This window comes from Podarcis erhardii (genome assembly GCF_964252035.2).
Source record: "Podarcis erhardii genome assembly, chromosome: 17".
Taxonomy (NCBI): domain Eukaryota; kingdom Metazoa; phylum Chordata; class Lepidosauria; order Squamata; family Lacertidae; genus Podarcis; species Podarcis erhardii.
The window spans coordinates 3,658,948-3,679,408 of NC_138515.1; the positions used below are offsets into that span (position 1 = coordinate 3,658,948).

The 20,461-nt window shown below is 47.9% G+C and overlaps 1 protein-coding gene across 2 annotated transcripts; it reads right to left on the reverse strand.

The window, feature by feature from the left end:
- Positions 1–12,357: 12,357 nt before the first annotated feature.
- Positions 12,358–20,461, reverse strand: UBL4A (ubiquitin like 4A). Of its 2 annotated transcripts, none has more exons than XM_081845920.1 (4): positions 20,275–20,461; positions 16,521–16,626; positions 14,093–14,298; positions 12,358–12,630 (listed from the first exon to the last, which is right to left on the reverse strand). In XM_081845920.1, the coding sequence occupies exons 1-4, from the start codon at positions 20,320–20,322 to the stop codon at positions 12,520–12,522; spliced, it is 471 nt and encodes a 156-aa protein (XP_081702046.1). In that variant the 5' UTR covers positions 20,323–20,461; the 3' UTR covers positions 12,358–12,519. The 2 variants fall into 2 exon arrangements, with proteins under 2 accessions (XP_081702046.1, XP_081702047.1); XM_081845921.1 differs by lacking the exon at positions 20,275–20,461 and adding an exon at positions 19,770–19,811.

Consider the following 20,461-nt stretch of genomic DNA (forward strand, 5'->3'; position numbering starts at 1 on the left):
GTGGTTGGCAGCATTAGGTGGCACGAGAACTGGCATATCTTTAGTTCAGCATCAGATTCATAATGGGCATGTTAAAGTTGCGACAATGCCTTACATATCAATCCTAACTGTATACTCAGTTCACACATGTATGTACATCAGTGGTGGGTATCTCAAGCTCTCTGCAGCTGAAGATATAAGCTGACTGCCCACCTCTATTGAAAGCATTGTGGTGATATGCAAGTTCTGGTTGCATTCTTATTTGTTCTTCCACATGCAAGTTATGACAGGATGTGGTAGTGCTCAAATAGTAAACACGTATGCCCCAGCTTTTGAGGCCTTACAGCAGAATGCATGGATGACTACAGGAAAAAAGGTTTCGCCTGTGATTATCTGCCTGCGACAGCTCTTCACATGTAATCACTAATCCATACCGCAATGGTCACATTTACATTGTACACGTAAGGCACTACCATAACAAGACTTCCTCCAAAGAATACTAGGAACTGTAGTCTGTTAAGGGCGCTGAGAATTGTTAGGAAACCCTGCCCTGAGCTAGAGTCCAGTGCCCTTAACAAATTCCCAGTTCCCAGGATTGTTTTGGGGAAAGCTATGACTGTTAAAGTGCTTTAAATGCTTGCAAATAATTATGTTCTGCCTGTAGAGTTTGATCTGTGAGGATGCAGACACATACCCAACTCTACAATTCTATGATTCTATTCTGTATGCAAGTTCACAGTGGATGCCACAGAGGTAAACATTCAGGTGCCAACCTGTACTTGGAGGCTCCATTGATTATTGTGAAACTTGCTTTTCAGTAAATGAGTTTCCAGGAGAAATCTGCTTGCCTCCTTGGCTCATATAGTCAGTGATATGCTACCCTTGTAATATGTCTATGCAGTGCTTCCCCCCCCCCCAAATGTTTAGGGGTACTCTCATTTTGACTCAAGAAAATCACCATTTTATAGTTCAAATCAGGGAAAAGAAATACAGTAAATGGACAAAAGTACAAAGATTCACAAAATGTTTAGTGGTATGTGTACCCCCCGAAAAAAGCACTGTGTGTATGCAAAATACGTAAGTACAATCAGAAGGAAGCATGTGTTTGCTAGATTTCTGCCTTTAATCATTTTCATTGGAGAAAATGGAGTTGCCCGCTCAGCTTTGGGTACATCATGCTGCATACCATTTGAAGTTTTTTGTTTATTCCTTCCTTAAGCCGTGTGGGCTGGGCTAGAAGTTTTGTTTTCAGAGCTCACTGTTGTAAAACAAAAGCCAAGGTTTTCAGTATTCAAAGCAAGCTTGCAAAAAAACATGGGTGTGTAGGTGCTATAGCTCTCCCTTCCATTTAGATCTTCAACAAGGAAGAAAATTCCATTCACTTCCTTTGCAGCCAGGGCAATTCATTCATTTGAAGAGCACACATTTAACTGTGGAGGGTTCCCTGTTCAGAATTCCCCAGGCCCCAGAATTCCCTTTCTCCCCAACACTCAGCTGGCATTTCGTGGCCACTGGGCATGCTGAATCCTCTTTGACCGGTTTGGGGGATTTCCCCCTCTCCATTTGGGTTTTCTCTCTGCGTTTTAATTTTCTCTGTATGGGATAGACATGCTTGTCTTCAACGCCAGGTACAATCATTTCATTTCTCCACTTACGCCACTGGGCAGTTCTCGCATCCGTTCCTCCCTGGGGAAATTTGTAAATAGCATCTCAGTGTGAATCAGGAACTGACCTTTCCAGACAATGAGATGGTGCTCTCTGAACTTTTTATGACTGTGTCTCTTTCTCCCCCCACCCTCATCCATGCCACTCTATTCTATTTCCCCCTCTCCCCACACTGGCTTTCAGCTCCTCCAACAATCAATCAGTCCTATGTGGCCACAGAGCATGCTCGGTCCTATGGTTCTGGATTCTCTAGCCTTTTTGTACCTGGTTTGTGTACTTCTGCTGCTACCTCTCTCTTAGTTGGGGGAGAGATGCTGTTTAGGATACAATAAACAATAGCACTCACAGCATGCAACATCAGAAATAGAATGATGAGAAGAGACCTGCTAGATCCGATCAAAAGCTCTCTATAATTCAGCATCCTCTTCCCAAACATTGCCAGCCAAATGCTTATGGGCAGCCCGCAAGCAAAGCATGAAGGCAACAACACCAATTTCCTGCCATTGCTCCGCAAGCCGCTGATATTCAGAGGTATTTTGCCACTGAATAGGGAGGCTCCATTTAGCTGAGGAGTGAGGAAGGCTGTGCCCTTCCACATGTTGTTGGACCACAACTTCCATCATCCCTGACCACTTGGCTATGGTGGCAGGGCTGATGGCCGTTGGACTTAATTTCTCCCTCCCTGGGTACTTCTCTGTCAAGTTGTACCAAGAATTTCGAAATGAAGAGACTTCCTGTTCAGGGATCTACTTTCAGTGGATCATCCACGGTGTGCCAACAGTCGAACCAAATTGTTAAAAATTTTAATTTGGAGGGCTCCTCACAGTTACCATCTTCCCAAAGTAAAATAACTGATTTTTTTGTTACATCTTCTGCCCCCCCTCCGTTTTGACTGTTAAAAGAACAACACAGAAGTCCCCAGCTAGCAGTCCTAAGTTGGAACATTGCTGGCTGGAAAAGGAAAAGATTAGATCCCGAATTTCTGTCCTATATAAACTCTTTTCAGATAATCCTTTTGCAAGAAACATGGGAAGAAGATAAAATAGATATAAATGGCTTTGAACTGATATCACTTCCAGCTAGCCCCTCCCAGAAAGGTGGCCGGTCCAGAGGTGGTCTTGCAATCGCCATATCGCTTAAAATGAGAGCTACACTCTCGCTAGTTCAGACTTTTCCTCCTTTTGCTTTTACAGGTCTGATTTCAAGCGAAAAATTCTCACTATTAATCACCAATGTTTATCTTCCTCCAGGTGGTCTTATATCAGACCTCCATTATAGATGGGATTCTTTGGAAGATCGTTTATTGGCATGCTATGTTATGTACCCTAATATTCCATCGATAATGGGTGGTGACTTTAATGCACGTACAGCCGCCAACTGGGATGGGATAATTAAGGCCAAGTGGTGGGTATCTCCCCCCTACCCAAAATCTGATTTAATCTCTTTTACATCAAGAAGATCTAAGGACAACAGAGTGAATGAGGCGGGAATCCTTCTTTATCAATTGGCCATTCGTATGAATTTGAACATTTTAAATGGCAACTGCCCTCCGGACGTGCCAGGAGAATTCACTCATTTGGGCACAACATTAAATAGTGTCCTAGACTACCTTCTAGTTTCAGAAGACCTATTTTCAAACTTCTTTTATTTCAAAGTAGACAATGTACAATCCAGTGACCACCTACCTCTAGCGGCCAAGCTAACGCTTGACTGGCACCCGGTTAGCGGTACACACCCAATTCATGTAGGTTTAAATGCCGCAGCTCAAGTAAGAGGCATTAAATGGTCTATGAAACAGGCCCAAAAATATGCAGAATTCTTCCAGAGGAATATCTCCGAATCCCTTATTGTTTCAATGGCAGAGTTGTCTGAACCAAATAGGATACTGGAGTGGTTCTCCCACTTCTCTGCAGATTTAACTAGCTTCTTTACGATGCCGGCTCACCTGGTTAACCGAGATCAACCCAGGTTCGGTGCACCTTGGTTTGATTCCAAATGCAAGCAAGCTAGACTCTCTCTCTGTTGTATCTACAACAGATATAAATCTTCTGGAGCTGAAACTCTTCCCCCAGAGTACTTGCAGGCCAAAATTGCTTACAAACAGGCACAGAAGTCAGCCAAGCATGAGTGGCAGCTAAGACATTGGCAAGCGCTGATTGCTGCCTCTAAGCTTCGCAGCTCTCGCGGTTTTTGGAATTTAATCAACAAAAGATCGAGGAAATACCCATTGACGGTTATCCCAGCCCCGACATGGGAACAATTTCTAAGAAAATATTTCTCCCAGACAGATATCTCTAACATTCATTCTGATACTCTTTCAAGTCACTTGCCCATATGGCCAGATACTGACCTGGAGGAAATAGTAGATTTAATTGCTAAACTGAAAACTGATAAAGCCCCAGGGCCCGGGATCTGATCCCAGCATGGTGGGCCAAAATTCTTGCAAAATTCTTTGATGCAATCAATGCCACGGGCCAGATACCTAGAGCATGGAAGGAGTCCATCATAATTCCTATATATGAAAAAGGACCACCAGAGGACCCAGGAAACTATCGTAACATCAGTTTATTATCAATCATCGGGAAAATCTATACTCGCTTCCTGCTAACCAGACTAACCCAATGGGCTGAAGATTCCAATCTGATAGGCCATGAACAGGTCGGGTTTAGACCAAATCGCGCTTCTATTGACCATGCAATAATTCTATACCATTTGGCGCGGAAGTATTCTTCCCCCACTCATGGTCTTCTATGTGCCACTTTTATAGACCTGAAGGCAGCTTTTGACAGTATCTCTAGAGAGCTGGCAAAGTGGGGCATAGATAAAAGGCTGTTGTGGCTTCTGATTAAATTACATGAAGGGACGGCCGCTAGGGTGAGGTTAACACCTGAGGGCGATCTCACAAACTCTGTACCAATAAATAAGGGGGTACGACAAGGGTGTATCCTTGCCCCCTATCTTTTTAACCTCTATATTAGTGACATAAGAACTCCCCTAGCTGAGGCCCAAACCACCATTCATGCACCCAGGCTTGCAGACTATCGCTGCCCCTTATTATTGTACGCTGACGATGCGGTGATCCTCTCATATTCTCGAATCGGCTGATGGCCGTTGGGAGCTCAGCAGCATCTTAGAGGACACAGGTTCCCCTTCCCAGCTCTAGCCATTAGCAGAACCATAATTCCCAGTTCTCTTCCACTATTGAGCTGTGCAAAGGTTTGCCTTCTGTTACTAGTGCAGAATTACCTCCCTCCTTTAGACTCCAATATCTGCAGTGATGCCAGCCCAAAAGTGCCTAACCTTGAGATGCAGGGCTCAGTGCAGAATATGATTTTAACCTCCCTCACCAAACAACAGCAGCAGCCAAGCATATGCCTTTGAATGTACACAGCACACATTTCCCTCCCCATTGTTTAGGCCGAGCCTGCCTGCACACGTCAGAAATCAGGGTGCAGAGCAATCACAAAGACAGCAACTCAGCACTGCACAGCTGGCTGTTTTGTTTTGGAAGGGAACCACTGAAGGCCACGTAACAAAAATAATTGCTGGGCTAGCAGACAGCCTCCAACTGGCCCTGAGCATCTCCTGACTTTATTACACACACAGCAGCTGCTTCTTTCAAAGCCTACTGGCAAAGGGCACTTGACCATCCCACCCTCCCAGTATGAACAATAACAACAAGGGGAAGGAGTTGTCAAAATTAAAGGAAGCTTATTCTTCTAACAAGGATGTTTGCTACCCACACTGGGAAGAAAGGTGTTAAAGAACTGTCTGTTTGCATTCTAGTTCACATGGATGGGAGTGAATGAAGAGGCAGAGCCAACTGTTTTGATAGCTTCTATTTAACTCAAAATATAATCCCTGTTAAAATTAGCTGCAGTGTCATAGGTCCAAGAGAAACCCCACCAGCCCTTTCTCCCATAACCCCTGCTGCCACATCTCTCTTCAGTCCATAGCTCCCAGACACAGCCTGCTGCTGCTGCTTCACATACACCCCGATGTATCCAGCCTCCCTAATCTTACATCTCTGTAAATTATGTTATTGCTAGCCACCATCACCACCCCCTCCTCCTCCTCTCAGGCTCTCTTGGCCAGACCTTATGCCTGAGAGTTAAGTATTTCATGTGAAATGTGCTATATTTTAAGTTTATGGCATGGTTAATTGGCTAGCGCCTTAATCCAAATAAATTTGAACTTGAACTGTTGCCTTTTCACCTCACAGGAACAACTTTCATGAATACCTTGCAGAATCCAGATTGTTCATTGTCTAAGTCCGAGAGCATAGATTGATAATATTGTGCCAGCATCCGTCTATGGTGTTGATTACGCAAGTGGCAACATCTTGGCGTAGATCTGGAGTGAGGAATCGGTTCTCCTCTGCCCCCAATATGTTGCTGGACTCCATCAGCCCCAGCCAATGAGGCCAATGGTTAGGGATGATAGGAGCTGGAGTCCAGCAACATCTGGAGTGGCAGATGTTAGCCCTGATTCCCACTGCAGTATGGGCTATACACTATAAGTAAGTAGAACTTTTAAGTAAGGCCTGAAACAAAGAGATCAACGACTGGACTTTCCTATGCGTTTATTCACCTACTTAAAAAGCAAAGATACTGGGAGAAATAGGAATTAAACCCTTCCTAACAATTCTATGATTGTATCCCAGATCTAAATTACCCTATCTAGACACACAAACACCAAAGATGCTATGATCCCCACAGTGCTGAAGAGGGGAGAAAGAGAGGCTTGCCTTTTCTTGCTAGGGATACTCAAAGCACCTTTTGGGCAGGGAGATTTAGAACTGACAGCATCGCTGGTGGGGTAGGGGCAGGTCACTCTCTCCCCTCCCTAGAGACATGGCTCTGACGACATGCATAGCTCTCTGCAGCTGCTTTTAAGTGAAAAAGAAAATGTTGGATATTCAGTCCCAGATCTCCTGCATCATGTCCATTTCGGCTTGCCAGTAGTGTACAGTGTCTCTTTCTTCTGCACAATCCTGGAATATATTATACAGCCTTGATTTGGGGTGCCTTTCAGTTAGACAGACTCAGTTTCCTTGAGCTGGTTATGTGGCCACCATCCAGAAACACCACACAAAGAAATATTAGCAATTGCCTCTGACAGCCACATAAGCAACAACTAAACATCTTCAGAGAGTTTGTTTGTGGCATCCTGAAGATGGAGGATCTACCATGCTGTCTGAATACTTCATTTATAACTCTATGCATGAGTTGGGGAATCTTTCAGATAATCTGAACAGGATGAGTCAAGAAGAATGATCTGTACTCTTAGAAAGGGACAAATCATTCTGTAACTGTAGCACTTTTGCCCCCCCTTTTCCCTCCTACTGGCATCTGATTGGATGCTGAGGCTGGAGGTGGGTGGGGGAAGATGAATGATCTGCCTGATCCCTGTCTGCTGCTGTGTCTGAGTGGTTAGGGACCTGCTTTGTGAGATCTGCAGCATGGGCTTGAGTACTAGTTTAACATCACTTTACGCTTTTGCAAATGATATTACCATATTTTTCGCTCTATAAGACACACTTTTCCCCTCCAAAAAGTAGGGGGAAATGTGTGTGCGTCTTATGGAGCTCCCGCTGCACACCGGAGGCTTCCCGGTGCGCACTGATCCCTCTTGCTCTCCTGGCTTCACTTCGCTGGAGAGGCACTGCGCAGCTTTCCCTCTCTGCGCAGCGCCCCTTCAGCAAAGTGGGAAGAGAAATGGAAGGGGCTCAGTTTCTCCTGCCGCTTCGCTGAAGGGGTGCTGTGCAGAGAGGGAGAGAATATTTTTTTTCTTGTTCTCCTCCTCTAATACTAGGTGCGTCTTATGGTCGGGTGCGTCTTATAGAGCAACAAATGCAGTACCACTGCTGCCGCTTTGCCGTGCGTGTGGGGAGGGCTTCCCCCTGCTAGCCCATTCTCCATCTTGGGCTTGGGGACGGGCCCCAGACTCCACCTCAGCATAAAAGACTCCAAGTAGGCCCGGGACACTGCTGCTGCTGCTTTGCCGGTGAGTCTTGGGGAGGACCGCTCCCCCTGCAAGCCCATTCTCCATCTTGGGCTTGGGGACGGGCCCCAGACTCCATCTCAGCATATAAGGCTTCAAGGAGGCCTCGGAACACCACTGCTGCCGCTTCGCCGTGCGTGTGGGGAGGGCTTCCCCCTGCAGGCCCACTCTCCATCAGGCCTTGGGGCGGGGCCTACGCTCATCACTGCCGCACCTTTGGGGACATTGGTGCTGCGGCAGCGGTTGTTTGAAGTGTTTTTATATGTTTTAAACTGTGTGGGTTTTTTGTTTTGTTTTGCTTTGTTGTACCACCATAAGCGGTGATTTTTATCCATGTATTTTTATTTTGTTTTGGTCTATTTTGGGTTGGGGTGGGGTGGTTGTGGAGTGGGGTGGGGATTGGCTTTATTTTCGTGTAATTGTTTTTGTTTGTTTGCTTTTATATTCTGTAAATGGAGGTGAGCCTGAGGCTTGGGATTCCTACTGTGGAGGGGCAAGGGAGGTATGGCGGTGGGGGCAGATGTCATAGGCGAAGGGGATCGAGATACGGATATGCTCGTACCCCTTCCAATCTGCGCCCCATCCCGAGAGACGAGGGTAGGGTGAGCAAGGATTACTCACCTCCGTCACTGGTGCTGTGCAATGCCAGGTCTATAGGCAACAAAACCGCCACCCTGCGAGATTTCTTCACCTCGCAGGGGGTTGACCTGGCATGTGTGACTGAGACCTGGGTGCGCGAAGGGGATACTGTTACCTTACGAGAGATGGCGCCCCCGGGTTTCTCCGTCCTCCACCAGTCGCGGACTGTGGGCCGGGGGGGAGGGGTGGCGTTATTAATCCGGGAAGATTGTCCTTTCAGGGCTCTACCATCGCCATCGATCCCCGGCATTGAATGTGTTGGCCTAGTGTGGGGCTCCGAGGTGAGCTTGGCTGTCTGGCTGGTGTACCGGCCACCCAGCGCACCAGCAGCCACCCTGTCAGGCCTGCTGGAGGCGGTGGCCGGCTGGGCCTTGGAGTTCCCTAACCTATTGGTATTGGGGGACTTCAACATCCATGCTGATGCCACTCCCTCCTCGCAGGCTCTGGACCTGGTGTCTTCCATGGCGACACTAGGGCACTCCCAGTTTGTTTCGGGCCCCACACATCAAGCAGGCCACACGCTGCATTTGATCTTTGGCGTCGGTATAGATGTGATCATGTTTCCTTCGATGAAGGTGCCATGGTCTGATCACTATGCCCTGAAAGCCAGGATTGACGTTCCACCCCCACCCTGCTTGGGTGGCGAGCCAATTTGGGCTCGCCCGCAAAGGCTGATGGACCCTGATAGATTCCGTCAAGCCTTGCGGGACCTTTCTCCCCCTGGCGACTCATTGACTGAGCTTGTTGAGGCCTGGAATACCCAGCTCCTGGCAGCCATCAATGAGATCGCACCTAAGCGCCCTCTGCGACCCCGCAGAAACCGGGCTCCCTGGTTTACCGAGGAGCTCCGGAAAATGAAGCGGGACCTCAGACGGCTAGAGCGAGTATGGCGGGGTGCCCGTGACGGAGCCTCAAGAACATCTTATAGGGTTTTTATGAAAACCTATGAGATGGCAGTGAAGGCCGCTAAGAAGTCTTACTTCTCGGCCTCCATTGCATCCGCTAGCTCTCGCCCGGCGCAATTATTTAGTATAATTCGGTCTTTAACGTCCCTCGAAGGACAGCCAAATTTAAATAACAATTTGACACACAGCTGTGAGGCATTTGCGAGCTTTTTTGCGGAGAAGGTCTTGTTGCTCCGCCATGACCTCCCTGCCAATTTGGATACAATAAAGGAACTGGAGGCCCCTCGACTGCCCTCGGGTTCAGTATTGGACCACTTTGACCGGATATCCCCAGCCGATGTGGACAGACTCCTCCGAGCTGGAAAGCCCACCACATGTCCTCTCGACCCGTGCCCGTCCTGGCTGATTAGAGCGTGTCCAGACGAGGTGCGGGCCCCCCTGGGGGATATCATCAATCTGTCCCTTGGCACCGGGACATTCCCAGGGGAACTGAAGGAGGCAGTGGTGCGCCCGCTCTTAAAGAAAACATCATTAGATCCCTTAGATCTATCCAATTACCGCCCGGTTTCGAATCTTCCATTCCTGGGTAAGGTGATTGAGAGAGCGGTTGCTGAACAGCTTGGTAGGTTTCTGGATGAAACATCGGCTCTGGATCCATTCCAGTCCGGCTTCCGCGCTGGTCATGGGACTGAGACGGCTCTGGTCGCCCTAACAGATGATCTCCGCAGGCAGCTGGATCGAGGCGGGTCGGGGCTGCTGATTCTTCTAGACCTGTCAGCAGCCTTCGACATGGTCGATCACGAACTCCTGGACCACCGCCTTGCCGACGTGGGGATCCAGGGCACAGTCCTTCAATGGCTGCGCTCGTTTCTCTCCGGTCGGGGACAGAGGGTGGCGCTTGGGGGGGAATTGTCATCCCGCCACTCCTTGGTGTGTGGTGTGCCCCAGGGTGCAATACTCTCCCCAATGCTTTTTAACATCTTTATGCGCCCCCTCGCCCAGCTTGTCCGGAGTTTTGGGCTGGGCTGCCATCAGTATGCTGATGACACCCAACTCTATCTGTTGATGGACGGCCACCCGGACTCTGCCCCAGACACACTGATCAGATGCTTGGAGGCTGTGGCTGGATGGTTACGTGGGAGCCGGCTGAAGTTAAATCCTTCGAAGACAGAGGTCCTCTGGCTGGGACGGGACGACAGGGGGCTGAGGGGGCAACTCCCATCTCTTGCGGGGGTGCAATTAGTGCCAGCACCGTCCGTTAAGAGTTTGGGTGTAATCTTCGATACCTCCCTCTCCATGGAGGCGCAGATTGCAGCTATAACAAAGGCGGCATTCTTTCATCTCCGCCAAGCTAAGCAGTTGGCTCCTTACCTCTCACGCCCTGACCTAGCCACTGTGATCCACGCGACGGTCACCTCCAGACTGGATTATTGTAACTCGCTCTACGTGGGGCTGCCCTTGAGACTGACCCAGAAACTCCAGCGGGTGCAAAATGCTGCAGCGAGACTCCTTACGGGGTCTTCGCTTAGAGATCACATTCATCCGGTGCTATACCAGCTGCACTGGCTCCCGGTGGAGTACAGGATCAGGTTTAAGGTGCTGGTTTTAACCTTCAAAGCCCTATACGGCCTAGGGCCCTCGTACCTACGGGACCGCCTCTCCTGGTATGCCCCACAGAGGAACTTACGATCTTCAAATAAAAACATCTTGAAGGTCCCAAGCCACAGAGAGGTTAGGCTGGCCTCAACTAGAGCCAGGGCTTTTTCGGCTGCGGCTCCAACCTGGTGGAACGCTCTCTCACAAGAGACAAGGGCCCTGCAGGACTTGACATCTTTCCGCAGGGCCTGCAAGACAGAGCTGTTCCACCTGGCCTTTGGTCAGGGCGCAGCCTGACTCCCTCCTCTGGCAATCTTTACAAAACTTTAGTTTATGGTTGCCATCAATTTTGATTTTAATTCATTTTAATCCATTTTTATAATGTTTTATAATGTTGTACTGTTTTAGTGTTGTTAGCCGCCCTGAGCCCGGCTTCGGCTGGGGAGGGCGGGATATAAATAAAATTTATTATTATTATTATTACTTCCCTTGCTTCGCAGGCATTCAGAAGGCAACTAGGACCATAGTTATCATTTCCTCCTAATGGGGCTCACACTCCTGGCTCCTGCTTCTCAGCCCCTCTGGCCCATGCAGTGAGCCTATGGGGGCTACTACCAGTGTGTCTTCGCCCCTGCCTTTGGCTGCTTGGCAAAGGAATCTTCTCCACCCTGGGCAGGTCTTGAACCCTTGTCAATAGGAGGGCCATGTATACTTCCTGCAGGAACTATGGAGGTGCTACATTCATGATGTGGGTCCTCCTCTCTCCCCTCTGTGCATTTTTGTGTTGTTTTCATAAGGAGCACCAGAATATTAAAACCTCTGATTATAGGGATGCCCAGGGACTAGGGATGCCCAGGGACTAGTGCTGCTGGGGCCACTGCTGTTTGTTCTACAGGAACTGAGGGAAAGTGGGCACGCTGGCATTACTGTTGACATTATGTGTGCAGTGATGGAGGGCTGTGTGATGAGAACATGTCTGCACCTTGGTGATTTCATTGGCTGCCTCTATGCTCTGGGGTAAGCATTATACAGGTGGCAGTGCCAGGACAGTCCCTGGTTAATGGTTTTTAGTAGGGTGTCCTGGAATGCTGTAAGCATCTCTTGTTGATTTCCTGTTTTTGTGTTTTCTGGGCTGTGCGTTTTTCCTCCTCCAATGAGCATATATTGGATTGGATTCAGTGCCTGCTCTACTAGCAAAAAGGCAACATCTTTCTGTTCCCAGCACAATGCAAGTCTGGTTCTCTCTCTCTCATTCTCTCTCTCTCACACACATATATGAAAGCTTCAATATTAAGGTTTTCAAAACTTGTATTTTAAATTTGGGTTATTCAGATTTGATTTTCTGTCTGAAAATTTTGGTAAACTTTATTTTTAGGATGGCCTTTGGATACAACAATAAATATGAATCTATTAGATGCAACCAGGCTTAGGTGATGAAAAAGAAACCCCCCATATTATTAAACACAGCAGCACCCAACCCCAATGGCAGCTGCATCTCTCAGTACTGGGAAAGCAATCTTTCCCCAAGAGTCATTCCCCCACTTCGGACGAACACACTAGACAGAGTAGATCAGTCTCACCCATCACCACCTTTAATGGACGGGGAGTGGCTACAGATGCTCTGTGCCCCTTTAACAGCAGTCCAGAGGGATCGCCCCCATTAAGCCCCAAGCTGGGCCCTGCCCAGGGGCTCTCTGTCCAAAAAGGAAGGCTCAGTCCCCAAGTTCACCAGCTAATCCAGAAAGCCCATTTCTACAGCTTCAGCCACCTCAGGGTGAAGCAAGCGTGTGGCCAAGCGCTCAATGTCATCCAAGCTCAGTAATCGAAGGCTCCGCTCATAATCCTGGGATGGGGGGGGGGAGAGAGGAGAGAGAGAAAGAGAGAACTGAACACAGCGTTCAGAAGCACACCTGCCAGATAGTCAGACATTTTGTAGTTAAAAGGGCCCCACTGAGAAACTGCTGTGTGTGTAGATTTGCAGGAGGTTAGCCAATGCAATCTTTTAAAATACAGTGACAGATTTTGATGTGGGAGACAAAAGCTAAAAATCCTGCTTATTGGGTGATCTTGGGCAAGTCATTGGAGTCTGATTCATACACACTTGATGCATGTGTGTGAGTGAACCAGGTGCCTGGCTCATTCTCAGCTGCCGCTGCCATCAAATAAAAGCAGGTTATTCCCAAGGAGCTGTTGGGACACCGGCAGCACGACAGCTTATATATGTCTTCTCAGAAGTAAATCCCACTGAGTTTAATGCGACTTACTCCCAGATAACTGGGTACAGAACTGCAGCCTGAGTAAGATAAAGACAGCAATAATGTTTTGCAGGCTGAAACTGCAAGCGCAAGCACACTCAGTCAAGATCAAGGCTGCAGTCCTAACCCCACTTGCCTGGGTGTAAGCCCACTGAGTTTAATGAGATTCCCGCCCCCCTCCATGGCACATAGTTAGGATTGCACTGTAAGCCTCACTGAACTCGTAAAGGCACTTAAAGGATGCAGGTGGCGCTGTGGGTTAAACCTCAGAGCCTAGGACTTGCCAATCAGAAGGTCGGCGGTTTGAATCCCCGCGAGGGGGTGAGCTCCCGTTGCTCAGTCCCAGCTCCTGCCAACCTAGCAGTTCGAAAGCACGTCAAAGTGTAAGTAGATAAATAAGCGGGAAGGTAAATGGCGTTTCCGTGTGCTGCTTTGGTTCGCTAGAAGCGACTTAGTCATCCTGGCCACATGACCTGGAAGCTGTACGCTGGCTCCCTCGGCCAGTAAAGCGAGATGAGTGCCACAACCCCAGAGTCGGTCACGACTGGACCTAATGGTCAGGGGTCCCTTTACCCTTTACCTTTAAAGGCACTTAGGATCAGGCTGCACAAGTGTCAGAGGAACCAATAAGCCAAACCTGAGGGGATTTCCACCTACACTCTTCAGTCTTACCCATAGAGGCTAGTGGCGCAGGGCGCCAAGTTCTAGAGGGCGCCAGGGAAGAGGCGGAGGCTGGATGTGCGCCTCCCGGCATCAGCTTGCCGCCCTCGCCCGCCTCCGCCATGCCGCGCCAAAGCAGCACCATGCACAGAGCCTTCATCTGCCATGGCCACCACGGCACGAAGTGGCCAGCTGAGCCGGGAGGCGCCACATCCAGCCTCCGCCTCTTCCCCATTGGAGGAGCCGCCCTCCAGCAGCTGTCCGCCTCCTCCAACCCTGCCATCCTCCCTAAAAAACTCTGGAAAATGGGGGGGGGGGGACAGGAGGGAGCTTTGCACCACGGTGCCAGATATGCTTAAGACGGCCCTGACACTCCTGTTAGAAAGTTACCTTTTGCAGTTGCTCCAACACCTTCTCAGCATCAGCTACGCTGAAATGCCTGCCTAGGACCTGGGCCAGTGTGTGCCAGATGACAGGGTTCTGTGGGGGTCCAGCTCTGCGGCCAGGTTCCTCAGGCGATGCCTTCTCTGGTGGCTTGATCACAAGGTTCAGTTTTGACTCGGGTCCAATAGAGTAATCAGAGAGACGGTGTTCATCTGGGAAGGAAGCACAAGCTGCTGAAAGGCCAGGTGCAACCAGAACTTCCACAGGGCCACAAAGGTATGGTCTCACACCAGCCATAGCTGCACGGACTGGAAGGATACAATTTACTACAGAAAACTAAAGGGCAAAGCATCCAGCTAGTGCAGGTGTGGCGAACCTCTGGTTTTCCTGATGCTGCTGAATGTGGGAGCCAACTTTTAGGGGCCGAGGTTCTTTCAGCTCCCTCTATAAAATATTTGAGGGGCCTGGCGCCTCCACAAAATCATGGGCATTGTCATTCAAATGGTGTGTGTGTGTGTTGTGTCATGTGATCAGTTATGTGGGGTGGGGCTTAGCTCCCCCCACCCCAATATTTTATTCAAGTTGGCACCCCTGATGCTGAATTACAACTCCCAACAGCCCCAAGCAGGCATAGCCAATGATCAGGAGTGTGTCCCCCTGGTGCGAGAAATGAAGTTACAGGGAACTAGGCAGAGGGCCTTCTTGGTAGTGGCACCCACCCTGTGGAACACCCTTCCATCAGATGTCAAGCAGATAAGCTACTACACAACTTTCTGAAGACAGCCCTATATCAGGAAGTTTTTATTGTCTTATGTTTTTGCTGTGCTTTTATTAAGCTGGAAGCTGCCCAGAATGGATGGGGAAACCCAGTTAGATGAGCAGGGTATGGAATAAATTAATATCATTATTATTATGGGAGTTGTTCATCTAAAATGCTAAATTTTCCACAATCCTAGCTAGTCACATCTCTATTTGCATTCAAAGTCAAAACATCCTTTGCTGTGAGTTCAGAGCAGAAAATATACGCCCCCCATAAAGGCAAAGATTATAGATTCTTATTATCTGCTGCAAAATAAATCTGTGTTTTGGCTTATGAAAAACAGGTTATTTCATATTGTCAAAGAACATCCAGTCCCCACAGTGACATAGGAGGGTTTTTTGCAGGCATATTGGCAAATCTTAAGAGACTATTCTTTTCTATGAAACATGTCACAAATCTCACTGCCATGAGTCTAAAATGAAATAAGGGCAAATGAGACTTGAAAAGGCTTAGACAAAAAACAGCACAAATCAGAGCTATAGCTGGGATGCTTCGGGAAGACGTTAGGGAAATGAAAGGAAGTCATCAAGCTCCATTTGTAGGTAGCAATTTTTTAGAAAGGTTGCAAGCATAAGAAAATATACTTTCAGTACAGATAAAAGCTTTCTTGAATGTTTTTCAAACATTGCATTTCCTATATCAATGCAAATCTCTTACATATACATACAGGTCATTTACAACCCCACTTACATGCCCCAAAACCAATCCCATTGATTCCTATCCAAAGATGCCCTCCTTCCCTCACACACAGTCAGGTCTGGTCCAAGACAGGAAATCCCACAAACACCTCACTCTGAGAGTAAAATACAATAATAATAAATAAACTTCTTCCTACCCTTTCAATAAACTTAGCTGCCTGAGACAGCTGCTTCATTATTATTATTATTTATTAAACTTGTATACCGCCCTTCATCTGCAGATCCCAGAGCAGTTCACAACATAACATTGCAATATAAAAAACACAAAATATATAATAAAAATAAGAACAAAAACAAACCAATAACACCTCCCTCCCATCACACATTTAAAAGGATAAAAGGTAAAGGGACCCCTGACCATTAGGTCCAGCCGTGACCGACTCTGGGGTTGCGGCACTCATTTTGCTCATAGAGTTGGAAGAGACCACAAGGGCCATCGAGTCCAACCCCCTGCCAAACAGGAAACACCATCAGAGCACTCCTGACATATGGTTGTCAAGCCTCTGCTTAAAGACCTCCAAAGAAGGAGACTCCACCACACTCCTTGGCAGCAAATTCCACTGTCAAACAGCTCTTACTGTCAGGAAGTTCTTCCTAATGTTTAGGTGGAATCTTCTTTCTTGTAGTTTGGATCCATTGCTCCGTGTCCGCTTCTCTGGAGCAGCAGAAAACAACCTTTCTCCCTCCTCTATGTGACATCCTTTTATATATTCGAACCGCGACCTTCTGATCGGCAAGTCCTAGGCTCTGTGGTTTAACCCAAAGCGAGGGTATTGGATGTCAATTAGCCAAAGGCCTGGTTGAAGAGGAATGTTTTCACCTGGCACCTATTCTACCTAATGATAGGACTCGCCTTGCCATACTCTACCATAGAGGGCCAGCAACACAGTCACAAAAAACCACCATCAGCACCCACCTGCCAAAGCTTTGCCTTTGAAAAGCAGGCGCTGCTGGGATACTGGGACATTCAACTTCTCGGAGACCAAGCGTTTGAGAGAGGAGATCCGTTCATCTGGGGAGACCTAAGAAGGAAGAATGTGATGAAGTGGGGCTGCCCCCCAGAACTGACAGGCTCAGAGCAAGGGCTTTCATATGCTGGAGAATATAGGCCCTGGTCAAGCACAGAACTAGAAAAGCTGATCAAACCTTTTGTTCAGTAATATACTCTACACTTACAGTACCTGTCTGTTCTCAGGTCCTTTTCAGAGTGAATTCCCACCCCCCTCCAGTTGCTCTAACAAGCTTGCCCCATTGACAAATTGGTCCACAGGAAATAATTTTGTTCTATTTATGGCTGGCATTTTTTCTTTCTCCTTCTTGCAAAGCTCCAGTGAAAGGTAGAAGATCAGTAAGTGCAGCTTTTCACAGCATGAATATTTTCTGCTTTTCAGGTAGTTGTTAAATAATATTACTGAGTAGGCATATAGTGTTTTTCAACTTAAGTTAGTGTTGGCCCCTTTTTCTCCCAGGCATGAAAATGCTGATATCACTTGAAGGTAGAAAGTACAGTCAAACCTCATTGGTGAAAGTAATCTGTTCTGGAAGTCCATTCGGCTTCAGAAAAATGTTTGAAAACCGGAGCATTTACTTCTGGGTTTTCGGTGTTTGGAAGCCATAACATTCCAAAATGGAGGCGTTCGGGAGCCAAGGTTTGACTGTACAAGGTATGAACTGGAAATTCATAGTTAAAATCTGTTTTCCCTTGAAACCACTGAAAGTCTGTTCCCACAGCTGTAACATGACAATAATACTATTATCATTTATTGATATCTTTATAAATACAGGGATGCCTTACGCAATTGTTATAAGAACGACCATGTTCATGCGTGTGCAATGCTTAGGAAGAGCAATGCACATTAAGTGCTGGTCCTGGTGTTCAAAGCCTTCTATACAGCTTGGGACCAGGATACCTAAAAGATGGTCTCACCCTTTATATAGCCAACCAACCACTGCATTCTGTAGGAGAGGGCCTCTTGCAAACACTTATCTCAGCAAGAGGTCTGTTCCATACAATGCAGGAATTGAGTTCTTAGTGTGGCAGCATCTATCCTTTGGAACTCCCTCCTACTGCATATCAGACAGGCACCATCTCTATTGTCTTTTTGGTGCTGCTGAAGACCTCCTGATTTTTCAACAGTTCTTTTAAGTGGAGATTGTTTTGCTCTTATATGAGAAACTGTCTTAGTTGTTGATTTTTTTACTGTTAAATCACTTGAGATTTATGAAAAATGAAATACATTTTTTTTTTATGTACTTCTAACGTTACTGGATGTTCCAACCTTGGAAGGAAGTAATCTTTTTGCAAGGTACAATCTGAGGGGATATAAAAGCACAAGAAGAACCTTGCCGGATCAGATAAAGAACCATCTAGTCCGGCATTCGGTTTCCAAAGTGACTAACCAGATGCCTGTGGGAAGTTTGCAAACAGAACACGAGTACAACATTCCTCCCACATGATGCAACCACTTGCTGAAGCTGAGGCGGTTTGGGTCTGGTCTGCTTTGAGCATTATGGAAGAAATGTGGGGTATAAATGTGCTAAATCAGGGATGGGGAACCTCTGACCCTCCAAATGTTGCTGGGCTCCCAACTCCCACAGGTACCCCAACCTTGTATTAAGAGCCCTTAACCCTGACCCAAAGGCATGTGGTTACTTTCCTGCAAAGTGAAGGCACAGAATGCATGGTTAGAAACACTTACCTTCCTCTTTCCAGATCCTGGGCCTGAGCCCTAGTAATAGCAGACACTATAAAGCCCTTAAGAACTTAGGACCAGTTTACCTATAAGATTGCATTACCCTAATCAACTCATCCAATGGATGGAATTGGCACTACTGCAGGTTCCACATTTGTAAGAACTTGGCTGTTTAGCATGCCCACGCCTGCACTTTGGAACTCCCTGCCTATTGAGATCAAGCAGGAGCCATTTTGGTACAGTGAGGGCTCCTGATTGATCTCAAATAGGTACAGGCTGTTTAGACAAGCCTACCCCACCCAGGTACTTAGAAGTTGATGCCACTTTTAATCTGTTTTAGCATTTTAACTTGATTCTGCCATTTTGTATTTTTGAGGTTTTTGGTTTGTTTGTCTTTTACAACCAAGCTGTGTACACATTTTATGAAATGAAGCAATACCACCACTCTATTTTGCCTTGGTCAGACCACACCTGGAATACTGTGCCCAGTTCTGTGCACCATAAATTAAGAAGGATATTTGACAAGACGGAATATGCGCAGAGGGGGGAGACCAAGAGGTTCAAGGGTTTGGAAACCAAGCCTTATGAGAAACGGTTGAAGGAGCTGGGTATGTTCAGCCTGGAGAAGAGGAGACGGAAAGGAACGAGACGACCCTCAGGGTCCCTTCCAACTCTACCGTTCTATGACTCTATGAAAATAAATATTCCAGCGACAGAGCTGAATTCGACTTTGTAAACAGAGGAATAAAAAGGCGGCAGGAGAAACAGCTGAAGGCGGGGAGGTGTCAGATCTGCCCAGGAGCCCCCACCCCAGAGTGCATGAGATCCCTAGATCCCTTCACAGCCATCTATATGATACGATAATCTTTATTGCCATTGTCCCATACAGAACAACGAAATTGAAAAAATCTACATCAAACATTCAAAACCCAACAAGCCTGCTATCCCAGCTATCCCAGCCTTGTTAGCCCCCTAAAAACTCTGATAAAGGTAAAGGGACCCCTGACTGTTAGGTCCAGTCGTGACTGACTCTGGGCTTGCGGCGCTCATCTTGCTTTATTGGCTGAGGGAACTGGCTTACAGCTTCCAGGTCATGTGGCCAGCATGACTAAGCCACTTCTGGCGAACCAGAGCAGCGCACAGAAATGCCGTTTACCTTCCCGCTGGAGCGGTACCTATTTATCTACTTGCACTTTGACATGCTTCCGAAGTGCTAGGTTGGCAGGAGCTGGGACCGAGCAACGGGAGCTTACCCCGTCGTGGGGATTCGAACCGCCGACCTTCTGATCAGTAAGTCCTAGGCTCTGTGGTTTAACCCACAGCGCCACCCGCGTCCCTAAATAAACTGATACCCCATAATTAAATGCGATACACTCCTTTGGAGACTGCCTTACACTGCATTTAAAACCAAAATCGCATTTGAATAGAAACTGTTTCTCAGTCAGCTAGTCCTAGGCTTTATAACCCTGTACCTTCTTCCAGAAGCTGAAAGAGATCATTTCCGGGGTGCGCACTGTCCTGCGCTATCTCTACAGCTTTCTTATGGCACCTGGAAGCATAGATTAGATCCAAGGTGGGAAGAGTGCACCCAATTATTCTCTCTTTACAACCCTGGATCTTTACAACCCTGGACAGCATTGTTTTTCCCCTGACCGTGCAGCTCCCAAACCACACACAGAGACCATAATTTAAGATACTTTCAACAGTACAATGGTAAAATGCCATCAGCAGGTCCTTTGAGAGATCGCTTTTCCGGAGGATTCTCAGGAAATATAACCTCGTCCTGGAAGGGACCCCTCGCCGCCCTCCGACCCCCCAGCCGCTCCTGCCGCCCTCGGCCTCCTTCCTCCGGGCCAGCTCCTCCCGGTGGCTCCTCTGGGCTCGGGCTCCAGCCAGGCAACAGCCCACACCCAGCTCGGGCCTCGGCCCCTGACTCAGCCTCCCACCGCCCGGGAGCAGCAGCAGCAGGAGGGATACCTGGAGGCTGCATTCCCGGCCCTGGAGCGCCTTCACCGTAAGCAGCATCTCGGGACCCCGCAGCTCGGAAAGCCAGAAGCGGCCCCTTTAACTGAACCATAGACACGCGCGGAAGAAGCTGTCCGGAAGGCAGAGCGGCGCGGCGAAGGGAAGCTACGTAGGCGAAAGGAAGACGCGGAGGCCTCTC

Coding starts and splice junctions, on each gene's coding strand:
- UBL4A (XM_081845920.1), bottom strand. CDS start 20,322: ATGCTGCTTACGGTGAAGGCGCTCCAGGGCCGGGAATGCAGCCTCCAG. Junction 16,627..20,274: donor GCCGGGAATGCAGCCTCCAG/GTATCCCTCCTG, acceptor CTTCCTTCTTAG/GTCTCCCCAGATGAACGGAT. Junction 12,631..14,092: donor TGTTGGAGCAACTGCAAAAG/GTAACTTTCTAA, acceptor CCCCCATCCCAG/GATTATGAGCGGAGCCTTCG.